General features: G+C 42.0%; 1 protein-coding gene across 1 annotated transcript; it reads left to right on the plus strand.

The window, feature by feature from the left end:
• Positions 1–3,072: 3,072 nt before the first annotated feature.
• Positions 3,073–17,875, plus strand: LOC307039136 (fidgetin-like protein 2). Its single transcript, XM_079680954.1, has 3 exons — positions 3,073–3,269; positions 4,001–4,205; positions 12,745–17,875. The coding sequence occupies exons 2-3, from the start codon at positions 4,181–4,183 to the stop codon at positions 13,890–13,892; spliced, it is 1,173 nt and encodes a 390-aa protein (XP_079537080.1). The 5' UTR covers positions 3,073–3,269; positions 4,001–4,180; the 3' UTR covers positions 13,893–17,875.
• Positions 17,876–19,614: the final 1,739 nt, after the last annotated feature.

Genomic DNA, 19,614 nt, shown 5'->3' on the forward strand with positions numbered 1-19,614 from the left:
CTTCTGGTGGACAGTAACTGCCTTTTAACCTTGAAGAGACATATAGTATGCTAAATGAGAGGCTGGCTAATTGACTTTCTGCACTTGAGGAGAAGAGAGGTCACATGATGAGTGCATACTCAAGTGCATACCTATTTACTCTTTTGTGTGTTAGTGTGTTTTTGGTCTGCCTCATTGATTTTTCTGAATATGTGGAAAAGAGTCAGTATCATATTTCCCAGAATTGACGATCATGATAATAAAAGGCACCGAAAATATCAGCAATAATAATTTGATAGCATAACAATTGTATAGTATTCTGTATGTGCTTTGTTTCCTGTTTCTTTATTTAAAAGTGCAAATATTCAGCACATTGATGAATTTGAACATGAAGAGAACAAAAATGTATAATGTATTAGTCTCTCATCACTCTGACATTCATTTCCTGCCGCAAACAGGCCAAAGACTATGTGTACCTTTTGAAGACAATCATCTTTAAGATAAGGTCATACATATGCAGCATTTCTTTTTTTAAATATATATGTTTCTCAAATTTGCCTTGAGTTTCTTTCTTTTAAATGTGTTTTTTGTGCATACCATCTGATTCTAAGATGGACGTGTAAACAAGGTTGATTTAATGTCACCCAGTGGCTCCGCTGTGTTTTGAATAATTTTTAAAAAGAATTAATACTCTATTTCACAGAAGAAAAACACTTTGAAATTATTTGTTATTAGGATCTGTTAGTCTTGTTCTTGTCAGTAGATATGTTTATGGTCAGAACAATACAAATCACTAGATATTATCCACATGGTACAAACCAAGGACTTTGCTGACAGTGACATTGCCTTTTGGAAACAATACACACATTTCCTGTTCTTTTCCAAAAGATTTCCTGTTCCTGTTTTGGCCTCTTGTCTCTGCCTGATAATTCACCCCTCACATCTGTTTGTGTTGTACTCCAGCTACAGTATGTTTGTGTTTAAAATGCATGGACTTTATCATGAACCCCATCCCTCTTCACACACACACACACACACACACACACACACACACACACACACACACACACACACACACACACACACACACACACACACACACACACACACACACACACACACACACACACACACACACACACACACACACACACACACACACACACACACACACACACACACACACACACACACACACACACACACACACACACACACACACACACACACACACACACTTATCCTTAGTGGGACAGTTCAGTGGAGCAGTGGGCCAGTGCTCAGCTGCTTGAGACCGAATTAGAGTGGCAAACAGCTGAGCTTCTCTGGGGTGCTATCATGTGACCTATCCCACCCACGGGGCCAAAGGGACTAACGTTTAGTGTTACCATGTCCAATTTCCAGCATAGCCGTTATTTGTGTACTGTATGTGTGTAGAAATCTATCTCTTCCTGTGTGTTATATTTGTTTCAGTAGTGGAGTTGTAAGAGGAAAGCCTCTCCTCTCTCTCGGCCAGTAAACTTGCTCTCCGGCCTCCTGATAGCCGCACCTTTCTGTTCGCCTGTCATTAGCACACACTCTGCCCTTTGTCCCTCGGCTTGTCTCAGTGACCTGCTTAGGGCCGCACGGCTGCATGGGGAGGTGTTTCTGACGTAACAAGAGACCACATCTGGGGGAGAATGTATCAAACAGCCTACCTTATCTGTGATGAAAAGAAAAGCCCCTGCAGCACATTTGGGATTGTTTAGATGTATTGTTTCCTAGCTTGCAGAATAACAGCGTGGCTTTTTTTCAGTGTCCGTCAGCAAAGCAGGTAAGGGAGAAAGAGCTGAGCACTGCACTAGCCATTACTCCTCACCTGATGAAAGGTCTTGTAACACTTCCACTGCTAGTGTTGGCAATAGTCTAACTCAGATGATTGTCCACTTATGGCTCACATGAGCTTAATCTCCATGAATCTGAAGGACTGCAACCACCAATAAGGTTGGAAAGTAATCATGACAAGTATTCAATTTTTATAAAATGCAGCTTTGTAAACATAGTAATGTAATTACAGTCCAATAAAATAGAAATTGCAAAGGAAAGTTGCAGTTTGAGCTTCGAACGACCTTCTGAAACATGGCTCACACATGTCAAACATGTGCCCATGTGTATATGTGTGTGTGTTGTGGGGGGGGGGGGGACAAGGCCCAAAGCCGAAGGAGTGTGTCCTGAAAGGCCTTGAGTGTTTACAGCAGAGTAACATGAGGAGTGGACCAGCTTGTCCCGCCTTCTCCATAACTCTAAATGCAGAACCACAGCTGTGTTTCTCTGTTTTGAGGGACTTGGAAACAAAAATAGAGACTAGAGGGAAATAGTTCAATGAGCCCCTGTAAAAGAAAATAAATGTTACATAACCTGCATGAGTATTTATATGAATATCAGATATTGATCAATTACGGGTGAAGAAATGTACAAACGTCTTAGTCAAAGGTTTGAGGCCAATGTGGAGGTCATTTACTGCTGCCCATGCATGTGTGCAGGCTAGTGTGTGTGTGTGTGTGTGTGTGTGTGTGTGTGTGTGTGTGTGTGTGTGTGTGTGTGTATGCGTGTGTGCGTGCGCGTGTGTGTGTGTGTGTAAGGGGGGATGGGATACCACAGGAATTAGGTAATATTGACATGGTTGTTTCAACTCCACCCTCCAACACCACTAAGATCAATGTACCAGATCAATAGAAGTCATTGACAATAACTGAACTTCTCATGTGATCAGTGAAGGAGAAAATTCACAATTTTTCACTAGCATGTGTCCGACATGCTCATCCATCACAATGATGGTCTGCAATTAAAAAAAAACATGCATACACCCTTTCAAATAAGATCATACACAAATGCACACGTGCAGAAATGCATGCAAACACACTCAGCAGGGGGAAACAGGCTCTCCTCTGACACTGCATGATTGGTCACTTTTTCCCTCTCTCTCCCTTCCTGCTGAAATAGTTTTAACAAAAGAGAGGGAGAGGGAGGAGGGGGAGGGGTGGCGTGGTTGGGGGAGGGGATGTATGTGCTGCTCTGTTGTCACTGGGCGAGCGAGAGCGAGAGGGGGGAGGGAGAAGGGAGCTGGAGGGCGAGCGAGGGAGTGTAGGAGAGAAGGATAGGGTCCCAGTACAACCTCCACACACACACACACACACACACACTCACACACACGCTCACACATGTACATGTCGACTGCCCTGTTGTACTTTGTGGAATAGTGGATTACTTTCCTAATTGAATCCATCGTGGAACAAAATCAAGCATAACAGGTCAGTAAATATTTAGTGACTTGTTGAAAAATGTTTTGCTTTTATCTCCTTCCAGCAGTACTGACAATGTTTCTGCTGCTTCTTGCACATTCCTGTCATTTTCTATGCCCTCTTTATTATGTTGCTTAACATTGTACATGCTGAAGTTTCTCTTCTTAATACATATACTGTATATGACATATTCAATAGTTTGTCACATCAGGTTACATGTCTTTGCAGCTCTACACTTTACACAGTTGTTTCCCCTCATGTATTCCATGTTAGAGATGAGAGCCTCCTTGCACTTTGCTGTTGTGGTTTGCAGTGTTTGTGATGAAATGTGGGTGGCCTTAAAGAATTAGAAACTTGTCTCCGCTGGTTGTGTGGTTTTGTGGTCAGAGAGAAAAAGCCCCCCTCTCTCTCAGGGCATTTAGCATTGAAACTGTCCTGACTGGTCGCTTGCACACGTGCATGCACATAAACAGACAGAAAAAAATGAGGAAAAGCAAAAGTGAGTCAATATTAGTTTTCTGCAAATATTTCCCCAAAGTAAGTGTTCTCAATTGTCATTCTAACCTAATTAAACTTGTAGTAAATGCAAGCAACATAAGAACTTTTTTTTTTAATGTATGCATTTATCTTTAATTATGTCCCTATAATCAGATTTTAATTAGCCACATTCAAAAAATAAACATCCTCCTCTTGTACAGTGTGTGTTTTGGTTCTAACCCTGGCATGTGTGTGCTCCTCAGGTGGCAGCGTGTCGGAGCGGTGTTGAACAGTGAAATGAGCCATGGAGGGGTCCAAGAGGGCAGTCACTAGCCGAGCCAACACCACCACCACCAGGAGAAGCAGGAGGCCCCGCAGCATGCAGCTGGGCCCTCACTAGCACCAAGTGGACCCTCCTCTTCACCTGGGGCCAGGGCAGCAGAATGCTCAGTCCTGTCACCCCATACAGTAAGTCTGCACTGATTATTTTTACTTTACTTTACATGTGTGGATCATCCTGTCCAGGGGTGCCCACACCTTTTCAGCTTGGGAGCTACTTTTAAAATGACCAAGCCCAAAAGATCTACCTACAGGGCCGCCCCTGCCCAATCTGTGTCGCGAGCACGAGGGGGGGGGGGGGTGCTAGTGGAGTAAACGGCGGATAAACTGTGGCACGCTTACACTAATTGCGCCGCATAAGCGCATAATAGTGCGCCGCATTTGCGCTTCAGATGAGGAGGTGCGGCCCCCTCATGACTGCATGAACCTGTATGGCACGATACAACTCAGACTGGCTTACCTGTACGTCAATCGAGTGGCAAATGCCACGGTAAGGATGGATGATAGGATAACTTAAAAAAATTAATTATTTTTATTTTTATTTTTTTTCAATGCCATGCGATCTACCAACACTACCTTTGCGATCGACCGGTCAATCGTGATCAACGTAATGGGCACCCCTGATCCTGTCCAATGACGTATCTGTTTTGCATGTTCGTGAACAATGCAAACTAGGTTGATTTGAGTCTGTTTTTCTGCACAACTTCATCTTTTGTCCAGGACTCATCTCCTGTGGTTCAGTAGAGGGAAGCGAGGGGCTGGGGGCGTCTCAGAGTAGTCATTTTGAGAAGACAGATATACTAATGGCTTTAACAGCTGAGTCTCCAGACTCTGCTTTGAGGAATTTCACAGAAAGTGTTCATTTTTCAGCTTTTTCAGCCCCCTCCATGTGAATATAGTAACAATTTGTTGAAACAGACAGAAGCTAAAGCCCCACTGTCTTTCTCAGGAGCAGCATGTACTTGTGAAGCAGTGCAGAGAGCAGCTGACTTTTCTTTAAGAATACTAGATACATAAAATGTTGTACGTATTTATAAACAATGATATCACTATCACACCCATTGTCTTTATCAATGAACTGCAATCTAAAAGCTTGTCTATCAAACTATGATAATGGTGTTTTGTGTCGGAAACATTCATGAAAAATGCAACCTTATCAGAGTGGACAGATGTTCTGTGTTTGCAACATTATTATGTAAATTCAGATCAAATCAGATAAACCTCCTCGACACATCACAGTTCAGGCCGTGCTTGTATATGTGCTAATCATGAGAGGTTGCTATCCAGCCTGATGAATATGCTTATATTGATTGACTGGGCTATTGATTAGGCCAAGCTTTAACAGGATTACAACGCTAACCTGATTGGAATAATGCAACAGGGATTTATTCATAGGTTTCAATATTCTAAAGAGCTACACAGATGCACAGAGACAAACCACAGAAAACGTCTGTAAGAAAGAGAGAGTTTTGTGAGCGGAGAGAAGTTTTAGTAACGTACGTCTGTAACATTCCTCTCTCAAAAAGACTCACAGCGTCACGTTAGATAACTTCCCACAAATGTCTCGACTACAAGCAAACCTATAATAGTATTTATCTTTAAAAAAACAACACTATTTTGATAGCAGATTCTCACATCTCTTTTCCATTTTACACACACCCTCACACAAGTAAACATGCAATCACAATCAACCACACCTCAGTATGAGCTATGGCCATAACGATGATTAGCAGTTTTAGCCCCTTTTAGCCACTAGTAACCAGGGTGAAGTGATTCTGTGAATGAAAGCCAGATCGTTAGTAATCTGGTGTCACCAGCTTCTCATTAGTCCTGCATAAAGGGACAAATAAACATTTACCCTCCGCCTCCATTCACACACACACATTAGTCCTCCATAGCAATCACGAAAGCTCGTAAAGCAGATTGTAGCACACCTTAGATCCTCATTAGGTGTTATAGTTAAGACCCGTGCTGCTGCGGGTAAAAGGACAGAGAAAGAGAAAAGTGAAGGGCAGATGGAGAGGACGCAAGGAGGGACTGGTCAGCTGCAGCCTGATATATGAGAGGACACAATAAGCAGAGAGGGGCCACGCGCGCGCGCGTGCGCACGTGCGCGCGTGCGTGCGTGCGTGCGTGTGTGCGTGTGTGTGTGTGTGTGTGTGTGTGTGTGTGTGTGTGTGAGAGCTAAAGGAGTGGGGGTAGGGAAACTGACCACACAGGCTCGGACACACGGCCCTGTCTTTACTACAGCACAGCAAGAAGGAGGCTGGGTCATGAAATGGAGACTTCAGGGCAAAACAAGAGTGAACAATTGTAAAATAAAGTAAAATACAATGAGGGGGAAAGGTGGACTACATTTATTTAAGGTCAAGTAGTTCGTCAGTAGAGCTTTGTGTTAAAATTGGTGTGTGAAAGTCGAGTCAGATAAGGGACAGTAGTAGATTGACTGACAGCTTTGTGGCCTGGTGGACTGTGCAGGCCTGGAGAAAAGGGGGAAGGGGAAAGAGGGAGGTTTTTTTTCTCCTCAGCAGATCCTCCTTCACACTGGCTGCAGCGTTTTAGACTATGGTCACTGCTTACATAACAATCTAACCCTCATTTACTTAGTAAGCAAAGAAGACAGAGATAGCTGTGTTATGAGTGTGGACCAATGACAACCCTGACAGGCTCCATGTGTATTCATATCCCATTTCTCCTCTGATGTATTGATTGTACAGGCAGTGGTGTGAATTAACTCTAACTAATACAAATCGGCCAATAATGCGCAAACAGCTGATAGGGTCATTCATCAGCACTGTAAGTGAGCGTGTTCTCTCGCTCCCTTCCTCCAGCCACAGAGTGGACAGTGTGTGGTGAGCGTGTGGAGAGGATATGTGCTTTGTAAATAGATCTCAGGTTAGATTCCTGGCATTCCTGCAGCCTGACTCATCCCATAGATGACCATGAGCTCCTCTGCCTGTTGGCCAGCTGAAGCTAAACAGTGTCTGAAGCACAATATAGAAGCTAGCTTGAGCCTGTGAGTGCATCTGGGCGTGTGTGTTTCTGAGTGTCTGCCCATCCTCAGGAAATGTAAGTCTTTGTTTATTGTGAGTGGAGTAAAAAGCACTAACACAGGACCTTTCAGCTCCAGATTTTGGTTTCCACTCCCCATCTAGCCAACCAGCCTGTGATGCTTCACAACCCCCCAAATCCCCAACCCAGTCAACCCCTTCCCCCACACGTACTTTCATCTAATTAACCCCTAATTACTCATACTGACCATGCAGTGGACGACAAGTCAGGCTATCCTCCACTGATGCACAGAAAACCTCTGTGACTTTCTTAATTGTGTTTACTTGAAAGAGAAAATCATTTGGTTTAATTGCTGCATATCCTATCGATGACAACATGTGACGGGTAGAGCAGTGAGGTTTTAGTGGAGGTTGTTGACAGCTCGATAGAGAGATGAGAGAGTTACACTCAGTCTAGTTCACGTTTCACAAATGGATCAAGCTCTTGTTTTCAGGGTTTTTGCAGGTTCTTAAAATTAAGACTCTTTTGCGGGCATAGGAAGATTAGTATGAAATACAATAAGTGCTAGAATTACTTATAATCTATTGACATGATTAAACAATAAAGTAGTAATATACAGGTAATATAACAGGGTAAGTCGGCTCATATATATCATGGCAATTCTGATCAGGGTTAAATAACTCAACTCAATACTTTTAACTTTATTGTCAGGGGGGAACTTCATTTTTAATAAAAATGTAATCTTATTAACAAAAAGCTAAGAATTAAAACATGGAGCTAAGAAAAATACCAAATTCCTAACACCCTATTGTTTATTTGCAAATTAACAAAACAATGCAGCATAACCTTCAGATCTATTAACTTTGAGATCTATTGAACTGTAATTAAGAACATTTTAGGTCTAAATTTAAGATTTTTAAGGACCTGCAGAAATCCTGCATTCCACATTGACGAGACGTGTTCTGGTGGACCTTGAGGCCATGTAGCATAATTATGTTTAGGTCACGATGACGAGAGAAGTGGAAGAATTTACATTCCGGCTCTGGGTAGATTAATGGAGAATTACTTGTTTGTGTTGGGATAATTAAAAAATCTCAAGTCAGATTTATAATTGTGAGTGTAAGTGTCTACACACTGCAGCTACACCGCAGGTCACTCTGCGGTTTCTTTAAGTACCCAGAGGATTTTGCGGCAGCTTACATACGCCTCTCACCACATGTATATATCTCTAGTGTCTGCAGGACTGGTCTGCGTGGGATGTTAGTATTTCCCTCTAACCTCGTTATGCTTGATCCCTTCTTGCCAAAACACGTTCAGTGGAGCACTTATCCGGATGTCATCTCACTCTTCTCAATAATAATGCAAACATTTGTTATTATTTAATTAGCAAAGCCATTTTGAAACGTGCACATTTACTGTTACTGTTTTATGTGAAGAAATTAATCTGTGAGTATATTAACATAACTATGTTTGGAGTAAGATGTTGGTATTGAACTGAGACCTAATACTGGTCCAAGTGTCACTTCACCGTAGCTTGAGGTTAGGCGTTCATCTTTTCAAATAAAGTCAAAATGATCAGCATTCTCATTCATTTCAATGTGAGAAAGATCCAAGAGCAAAGGGAAAATTCGAGGTACAATGTGCTGAAAATACACTGACTCACTGAGTGCAGGAAAGTACATGCACTGAGCAACCATATTGTGACAAAATGTTTCTATACGTCAAAAAAAGAAACGGGGTAACTATGAATCTTTAACGTGTAACATTTCTTAAGTAACCTTCCTAGCCGTGATGACAGTTAGAGCCTAAGGAAGTGACGTAGGAAACGCGTAGTGACAGCACACATAGCATAACATATTTCTTTAAATAAACCGACTGCTCTTTCATGGTGCTGTTTCTATGTTTTCTCCTCGCTGTGAGCTGCCCTTCATCTGATGTGTCCAGTAGCCGCACTGCTGCAGGACAAAGAGGAAGCACTGGTGGACAGTATGATAATCACAATGATTAAGGAAAGCTGTCATAGCACCAAGCCGGCTTAGTACTCATCTTTGTCTCTTGGTAAGCCAAGCATGGCCAAGAATGGAGGGGTGTTTCCAAGCCCTGAGCCAACATGAGGTGCTAGATTAGAGTAAGGGGCTCCCCTCACTCATCCTTCCTAATACCCCAACCCTGCTCCTTAAAATCCTCACTTTAACACAGATGTCTGATACTAGAGTACTTGGGAACAGTAAGAGGCTTTAATCTGGCCCAAAATCTGAATGGGAAATAGGCAAACATGGTTGCATTCTCTAAACTACTAAGTATCTATTGGGAATATGAGCTCATGAAAAATAGTATATTATTTGTCAGCTGACAAAGAATAACAATGGTTTATTAAGCGTTACATAACAAACTGGAGTTTGCTAGTTATTGTTATTTTAGTAATTAGTGCTTTATTATAATAGGTATACCCTCTATAGGTAACATTCTGCATGTACTTGTTTATAGTAGTGGCATCTGCCTATACAGTATGAAACAAATACAAAAATGTTCACTTTCAAAAAGAAAAGAATAGGTATAAATGTGACACTAAAATGATTAACAGCACCAGTCACTACTAACTAGGGCATGGTGAAAATCTTCTAACACAATAGAGGTCATTTTATATCTCTATAACGTTGTATATTGCGATAAAATATGTCTTCTAGTCATTCATAAAATAACACTAGGTAAAGATAAAATGATAAACAGTGTAATTACAGGCCTAGTGTATTTCAGATCTGAAACGATACAGAAAGCATATACAATTTTCTTTTGTTTAGACAGTTTTTAGGATATATATTTTCATATTGCTCAGACCTTTTGTGCCTTTAAACATTCTTATTTTGTAACCATGTATGTAACTATTATTATATATGTTATTTTAATGTTGTGCTATTGCACACAATAATGATCAACATTTGCTATGTTGCTCAGCCTTGGAATAAAACCTTCTTCTGAGTTTTTGGTTTGCAGCCAGCTCCTGGGAGATTGACACTGCAATAAGCCTTGAGTGCTCTAATCCTTCATTAGTCTGGTCCTTAACCCAGGCAGACCCTCCAGTTTATTCTTGCATCTCCTGATCACACAGTGATCCTTAGTTTTAACATTCCTCCGCTGCATTTTGAGAAGGATCCCAGACACATTAGATTACTGTGGTTTAATATGTCTCGGATAAATGATAAAGCATCGGGTGAAGACGGGGTGAGAGGAGTAGATTGAAGGTGAGGCGGCGATCGGTCGGCTCGTGCCTGCAATCAGCATGACCAGTGAGTATCAGTCTGAAGAGTGTGTGTTTCTGCTGGGACTGGATGAGTGCGAACACTGCAACAAGGCATCAGTCTCTTTCTCAACCAAGTTTGTAATTCTCTCATGTTATAACCCCTTCTTCAGCCTAAAACTGGAGAGGTAAACATACTATTGTAGAAACAATGTGTACAGCTGTAAAGTCTGATATTGGGTATAACAATAGACCAAAATCACAATTTTGCCACTAATAGCTTTATAATCTGTTAAACCAACAACACCATCTATACTGCTGTACCCTCGATTAAAGAAAAGAGAAAAAACTAAGAACAAAATAAACTCCAGTCTCAGAAAGTGATTTTGTTGTCAAATGAGTAACAACTTCCAACTTTCCCCCTCTGAAGACGATGTGATGCCTCCTACTGATACACACTGAGTTTATTCCTTCAGGCTTTTTGGGAGGACCTTTTTTATGGCTCTGATATTGATACTAAGCGTACACAGTAGACACTGTAGTTACGAGTTAAAGGGTTTAGGGGCTCCCTAACCTTGTGCCCATTCGATCTATTCATGATCTGTAGATTACTATAGAATCAACTCCCTCTGGTCGGGGTTAAACATTTTACTAGTTGGTTATTTTTTATTCTAAATCTAGTGTACAGAAACATCTCTTGTATTCCTTCATTTTGAGCAATTTTTGTGAATCTGTTGACCTAGAAAGAAGTGTGTGTGTGTGTGTGTGTGTGTGTGTGTGTGTGTGTGTGTGTGTGTGTGTGTGTGTGTGTGTGTGTGTGTGTGTGTGTGTGTGTGTGTGTGTGTGTGTGTGTGTGTGTGTGTGTGTGTGTGTGAACATAAGCCTTGTGCAACTACTGTTTTAATGCCCAGGATGAGCACCATGGCCAGTCAGACTCCAAGGAGCACAGGGTGGAGCTTTGCTGGTCGAGAGCACTGCGATCCCTGGATTGGATGAGTGGGATTATTGGGCTGAAGGATCATTTAATTTAGGGATCAACATGTGGACCATTTGAGACCCATATGATGGTCCTGGTGGACATGTCACACAACCTGCCATTCACCACATGTACGCTGTTTAAGAGCAGGCATGTGAGTCGTCCATAGAAAAAGGCCAAAACTCAGAACAGTTACAAAGAAAAGATACATTTATGCCAAAATATTGCAAGAGATATTGGTGCCAATGTATTGATATAAAAAAAACATGCACTTGGTCCACCCCTGTTGGTGAAACTGAGGCGGTAACTTCTTCCATGTCCAGTGCTGTTGTAGGGATTGGGAAGCCCCTCTGGCTCAGACCTGGGGTCCGGACAGTTTAATAATACTCTGCAATTCCTGGAATGTCAGACTAAAGCCAGTTCAAAAAGACAAGGCCTGCAAAAGCCAATCAAAGCCCACAACCAATAAACCAGTGGATTGCTTGTTTGTGTGAATGTGCATGTATTATCACACATTGCACGTCAAATTCTGATCAAATCGATTGGTTAATAGTGGTCGTAGATAAACTGGTCCAGTCTTGCTGGGCAGTATGATGAAAACCTACTCCGATACCCCCTCCGCACACTGACCCCGCCTCCTATCCCCCATCCAGCAGACCCCTGAGGTTTGGGCCGAATTAGATCACACGCTCGGTGGGGGCGGCTTTGTGCACTAAGAGAGTCACAGAGAGACAACAATGGCCCTAATGTGAGAGAGGCAAAGGCAGAGGGCAGCTCGCGGGCTGATAGAGGCTTATCGCCGTGGAGACCGGGCTGGAGGCTATGTTGCCGGCTTCACATAAAGATTAGAGCAGTTGTCCCCTGCCTGGACGAGGCTGTGTAGAAGAGCACAGGCTAAGCATTGACATGGTTCTGGAAAAAGGGTCAGCCATCCGATGTGATTATGAGGGCAGATATTCATGAAGCCGGACTCAGGAGGAGGCAAAACATCTCAAACATCTGGGTTGGACAAAATGCTGCAAAAACAGTTCTCTTCATTAACTCTGATACATTATGTATTTTGTGGGCTGCTGATGTCGGCCAAAATCTGTGGTGAATTGCATGGGTTAAGAATCTTAGTTGATGCATAAACGAAAACCAGTACTTTTTTTGTATAGTGGTGTCAATCGATAAAAAAATGTAATACTGCTAATCACAATAATTATCTAGGATTAATCACATCATGAATAATCAGTTTAAAGAGTAGTATTAACTTGAATTTAAACCAAAACATGTTTGGTGTTGTAAAACAAAAGTTGTTTTACTTTATAAACTTTTCTGCTTTTTTGTTTTGGTTGTGTGATTTGGGGATGGGTTGGGCCTTGTATATTTTTTATATTCGAAGACCCATTTAAATGTTTTCAATTGTGTGGACTAATTCAGCTCTGGTCTCGTTTTGTCAGGTCTGTTGAAGATGCACTGGTCCCCGGAGCACGCCGCCCCCTTATCTCAGTGGCCTGAGCAGCACCTAGATGTCACCTCTACCACCTCACCGCCATCTGCCCACAAACACGACCCCTACGGCGCTGCTGGACGCCGTGGCTACGGCCCTGGAGGTTGCCCCTGGGCCAGTGATGACATATCGGCCCTTACGGCTTCTTCTCTGCTCAAACGCTACGCTGAGAAGTACTCAGGCTTGGAGCTGGCCTATGATCGCCCTCCTTCAGGGGCCTACCCTGAGCCTGGGACTTTCCTGAAAACTGAATCTGAGCCATGGGTTCTAGGTCAGGGCATGGAGTGTTACCCTGGACTGGAGGCCTTAACTGGCAAGGTGGGCATCCCAACCACAGGAAGTGTGACAGTAGTGAGCAGTAACTTGGCCTCTGAGCCAGGCTTCGGTGGTGCTGGCTCCTGCGGGGCCCCGTCCTCTCAGGATTACCCTCCTGCCTACAACAGCACCTACCTGTCCTCAGGTTACTGCCCTCAGCCCGGCGCAGCACTTCCCCCTGCCCCTCTACACACTCTGCAGGCCGCACCCACTCTAGTGCCCAGCTACAGTGCCAGTACTCCTGTCTACAACTACCCCCCAGGGTGCTACCCCCAGCCCGGCCTGTCCTCTGGATACAGCCACCCCAGTGCCTCCTACCTGCCCCCTGGAATCAGTGCCCCTACTCCACTGGCCCCGAGGCCCACCATGGTTGGGGGCGGTTACAGCTACCAAACTCACAGCCTTGGAGGGAGCTCCGAGGGAGGGGTGCCGCTGAAACGCAAGGCCTTCGAGATGGCAGAGGAAGGACAGGAGGGAGCGGAAGTGGAGGGATCCCGCTACAGAAAGTACGGAAACGGTCATAGCAAAAGTCACGGCAATGGGCATGGCAACGGGCACGGCAACGGCTACGATTTGAGCGTCTCTGCCTCAGACCCACAGGCCTACAAACCAGGAAAGCCCATGATGTCCCCCTCCTACGGCGGGGCAGGGGACTACAGCCCCCCGCCAGGCTTGGCAGGAGAGAGTGCTTCAGCGGAGCACAGCTTTCCTCAGCAACAGAGAATGTCTATGAAGATCCCCGCATCGCACACACGATCTGAGGACCCCGCTGCAGGGCGCTGACAACAGAGAGGATCTCTGTTTGAAACCAACCAGGCTTCTTAATCTAGGGAACAACATTGGATCTGTCAATGAAAGGTTTAATTTCACTAGTACACAAGACTGGTATTTCTTGTGCATCTTTAATATTTTCATTATTCCTGTTTTTCCAAAGATTCACAGAGGCATTTTGCCCTGCAAGGTTGAGGTAAGTCTTAGGGGTGAGGTCAAGGCATTCTCTACATAGATAGCTTTAAGACAGTCTAAAGGTGTGAGTGTCTGTTTCTCTCAGGATCCTATTTATTTCCTTTTCTGCTACTGCTGCAGCTTCACTGAAATGTTGCTGTTTTAGAAGTTGTTGTAATTATTTGTGGTCATTATGTATGTAAAAGGCCTTTGACTGCAATACTTTTAACCACACCACAAAAAATCATTACTGACCAAAAAGTAAGGAGAGCAATAACTGAGATGGTGAGATTGCCATACTACTTCAGCACAATCACTGCTACTTTACACAGCTGACCCTGAGGCTCGGTGTGTCGCCCTGCCTCGAAAAATGAATGTTTCCCCGCTCATCCCTCGCTTTCTCGCCACCTTTACTCACTCCAAACTTTCTTTCAGTTTTCTTTTCTCGTTCTTTATCTTATCCTATCCAGGTGTCCTGCTTCTTTTTTGGCAAAAACTTTTTTTTTTCTTGACTGTCCAGTTAATACTTAACAAGCTGCTTATCAAATGATTACATATAGAGTATATGAAACCGACCTTTAAAATTGTTATGATGTAAAAAGTGGGGAAATAATCTAAAATGTAATGTCCATTTAGAAATGTATTTAGCTTTCACAAAATAACAGCATACCTGTAGATGCAGATTTCTCCTCATCTTGGAACTAACAGCTTTATTTCTAAGGAATCTGCCGATAAAAATGCAGCTTACACATTTACTATTAAAATGATCACAAGCAATAGTGATTGTACAAATCTACAAAACAACAATGCTTAATTCTGCATACTATAAAACCTCACTCAGAGAAAACAGTTTAACGGCCTGTTTGTTACTTCTGTTTCGATGCACAGCCCGGACTGAGAGTCTCAGCGGAGGATAAGTGCTTTTGAGTTCCTCCTCTTTTTTTGCTCAGTATTACTTTATTAATGAAGATCCACCCGCTTGTTTGCTATACGATTTACTTTTCTTTCTTTTTTTAAATATGCATTCTCTTTACTTTTGCCTCTCAAAAGGATGATTATAGTTGTGTTATTGAATACTCAGGAAGAATATTGTTACCTCAGAATGATAAAATAAGATTGTATGTTATTACCTTAGGGTGTTTGTAGGGAGCTTTATGGAGCAAGATGAAAACGGAGCCATGGCTTTTATTAAGAGCAAAACGAACTCTGAACACTTCAGGGAAACAACACACTTACAAGGCCTTTGATACACACACACACACACACACACACACACACACACACACACACACACACACACACACACACACACACACACACACACACACACACACACACACACACACACACACACACACACACACACACACACACACACACACACACACACACACACACACACACACACACACACACACACACACACACACACACACACACAGCTTCTTAGCTCTGGGGAAATTAAACTTGAGGTTTTTGTACCAAGGCCTGAAATGTTGAATGTAATTCAGATATTTTTTTTAAAAGGACAATATTCGCCATAATGTACATCAATGATGTTTTTAGATATATGAAACATATTTCTTCATGTATAGATGTAATTCTCTTATAGGTTTTGGTGGAGAAATTAATGACATGTAAAGTGTTAGTGTAGTTAGCTGTAGGGAATAGTTTTTCTGTGGACAAATTCAAAATTGAGCACTCCTGAAAAAACAACTTTGACATATCAAGACATACAAATATAGATACAGCATATGCTCTATAATAGGTATGTTTATCAAATGTCTTAATAGTGTCCAATCTCCAGTTTCTTAAATTAGTATTTTAAACCGCTTGGCACACTTTCACCATCTTGATTTGAGCTCTAACATGAATTGACATCATGAAGAAGGGAGAAGTTAGATATTTACCAAGTATGTGCACTGTCAGAAAATATGTACAGTTACAACTGTAAATCTTTATTTCCACCGAGTTGTAGCTTTGTAACTCCACAATCCCTTCATACTTTGTGCCATACCAATATTTTTTGTGAAAAAACATGTGCAGAGAGCGAATCCTCTTTTAAATAGAAAGATTTAGGCTGAAATGCAGATTCAGATTTAGTCTTACATTGTAAGTGTTGAAAAGGTATTTTATTTGGAAATATATTCATGAAATTTAACTGGCTGGAAAAATACCTGCAGCACACAAATATTACTTTTAAAAATATGATTTAGAAAAAGCTAATTAACAAAAAGGTGTTACACAAAACATCATGTATTCTTACCCCCAGATTTTAAAAGTATTTAAGCGCTTAGCTAAAACAAGTGAATGCTCTTCAACGCCTCACAAAGAATGTGCTCTACATGAACCTACACACTGCAACAAACGACAGTATATCCGTTTTTCTTTTGGTGTTACTTTGATTCATTGAAGTTATAAGTTGAATGTGTCCAACTGACAGAAAAAGGCGTTTCAGTGTTATATATCAGTTCAGTTAGCTTTTGTTGTATCTTGTACATTCTCTGTAACCATTTCTACCTCATTTTGAAGACATTGTACATGGAAGTATTTATTTCATGTCATTTCACATGCCAGTTCGAGAGAGCAATGTTTCCAATTGTTTTGACCTGTAAAAAGTCTACCTCACTAAAGACTGTTGTGTCATGGAAATGAAGATATCACACCAAAAAAACCTGACTTTGTCTTTTTGTCTGTGTAATTCCAAAAAGGTTTAAAATGGGTATGCTTTAAATTTGACCTAAAATGTTTTTATATCTTGTCCTTATACATATACATTTGCTCTTTTAAACCAGGTACAAGCCTAATATATGATAATTGATTGTTCATTCAAAATGCTTTATTTTATTGGTCCACATTTTTATTTCCTAGGACCTTTTCTTAAAAAAAACATGTATTAATAGTAATACACTACATTGTGTTCACATGGAACAACAAATTCCAATAATTAACCTGAGGCCTGTGAGTCACTAAATAGGAAATCAGTCAAACAGGCGAACGTGTGAAATTTGTGTACAGGGCACTCACCGTATAAAAGGAGTAAGGTTTCATATGGTAAATAAAGAATTATAATATTTACTTGGGATTTAATTCAAGGAAATTCCTCTGTGATTTAAAAGTGTCTCTGAGTATTGTCACTGTTTCCCTATAATCTGTATTATATATTACTTACCCGAATACTTTCTAGTAATTATTAAAACTAAAATAGACCAGTGAAATCAAAAGTTACCAATATCTTTTTTCTCTTGTGAGTCATTTTGTTAAAACAATATTTTGAGTCCAAGTTGTAAAACTGGAGGGGAGCCAAGGGGCCATTTGTGTTATGTACAGAGCCCATAATAAGCTCAAGAGAGCGTAGAATAAAAGGACAGGAAGAGTGGAGAAGACCCTGACCCTCTTCCCCTTGACACCACCCCCTGTCCACAGCTTCATTGTCTGGAGGGCGGAGGGCATGCGCTGGCGTGTGACAGATGTCCAAAACTTTTGTCCTTTCCATCCACAGTGAAATAACCCTGCTGCCTGCAACACCAAAGTATCTCACAGCAAAACCTCTTTGTCCCAAACTGTTTTACATAAAATGTATCTTCAACTATAGTGACCAACCGCCAAGCCCCTGCATCATAAAGAAACCTCAAACCACATTCCTGTGACTGGCTGCAGGAATTAAACCAGCTATGCTCATTAAAACCTTTCGCTTAGTGTCTGGTCTCATTTATTAATCCCAGCTCAACCTCTCACTGCCCGACTCACTTCTCACTGAGCAATCAGCTCAGCAAACCATTAATAAGTACATCAAGTTTAGATTTAGTTGCCATCAATTCAACCGATAATATGCAAGCTGGGCCCCTTTCCTAAATTCAATGCCTCTGTCAGCCCTAACAATCATATCAATTTCTTCTCCAACTCACACAGACAATGGCTGCTGCAGCTTCTGCACTAGTGGCAGTTTAAAAGTATAACAGTGACATCTATAGGCTCTTATTAGAAGTACCTCATTGTATTGAAACATTGTCAAAGCAATAGTGATAATTGATAGACAACTATCAGAAACTGTTGCAAAGTCATTCACAACATTTAGAGAAAATATAAACACATTTTAAATCATAAGTTAATATGCATTAGGGAGGCCCTATTAGGCTTTTTTTTTGTTTTCCATGTCATGTTCCCCCTGCCTGAAAGGCCTCGATAGGAATCCTTTGTGTGACATCACTATGTAACACTCATGCTTCCGCTCCAACACATTGTAAGATGGGCTGGGGCGAGACCGCGAGACATCTCTAAGCGGTTGACCAATCACAACAGACCTGGACAGCTAACCAATCAGAGCAGACTGGGCTCTGGTTTCAGACAGAGGGTGAACGTGCTGCAGCATAGGCTGCCGCTGTATGAGAAAGATAAAGTACTTTTTGAAAATGTAAGCATGTAAACATGTCACAGTAAAGGCACTAAATACAAATATGAACCTGAAAATGAACATTCCTCTTACCCAGAGGTGATACCGTACAGTTTCTGGTTGCTCTGCAGATCTTCAGTCTGAGGGGAATCTTCAGTTTGTCCAGCACTGAGGTGGACCGGACTGCAAAGTCTGTAAAACGTAGTAGTAGTTGTTTCGATGTGTTCTTAACTCAACAATGTAGACATTTTACACTTTGTATGGAAAGAACGGCCCGTCTACACTACAGGCATCAAAAAATCAAAAGGCATCAAAAAATCAAAAGGGATTTGATTGGCTGATGCCAAGCATCGAGCCTCAAAAGTTGAACATTGGTTAACTTTTGATGCCGATAGATGCTCGTGACGGTACGTCTACACTACAGGCATCAAAAAATGCTTTCAACGCTTCGCCCATTCACTTGAATGGGGTGACGTAGAAGATTTTGAATCTTCGCCGAACTGCATTGTGGGGAGCATGGCATGGCTTTGCAAGCATCACGAGCATCTATCGGCATCAAAAGTTGAACAATGTTCAACTTTTGAGGCTCGATGCTTGGCATCAGCCAATGAAATCCCGTTTATGCAAATCCCGCCAGTGCAAGCGCAGCCAATCAAACCGCGTGCAAGCTGGGAGAGCCAGACCGCAGTTCATTTCCTCATATTCCAAACGAGATATTACGGTAGCAAATCACCCGGTTCTTTACGACCGGAACTATTTACCGGGATACAAACCGGAGGAACCAGGCATGGAGGGAGGTGGCAGAGACAGTGGGTGAAACTGATAGTTTTTTCACCTGTTTGGAGAGTTTATATCCAGTTTACTTCGTTTTAACATTGCTATTGCTTTGTATGTCGGGGGCGGGAGATTCATGTGATTGGTTGCTCGCAAAAAATCGCCAAGCTTCAGACACGCCCAGCTTCAAGATTTTTTCATGCCTGTAGTGTAGATGGGCCGTGATGCTTGCAAAGCCATGCCATGCTCCCCACAATGCAGTTCGGCGAAGATTAAAAATCTTCTACCTCACCCCATTCAAGTGAATGGGCGAAGCGTTGAAAGTATTTTTCGATGCCTGTAGTGTAGACGGGCCGTTGGTGAAAGAAGCATTAAGATCATTAAGTATAATAT

This window comes from Notothenia rossii (assembly GCF_949606895.1).
Source record: "Notothenia rossii genome assembly, chromosome: 5".
Lineage (NCBI taxonomy): Eukaryota > Metazoa > Chordata > Actinopteri > Perciformes > Nototheniidae > Notothenia > Notothenia rossii.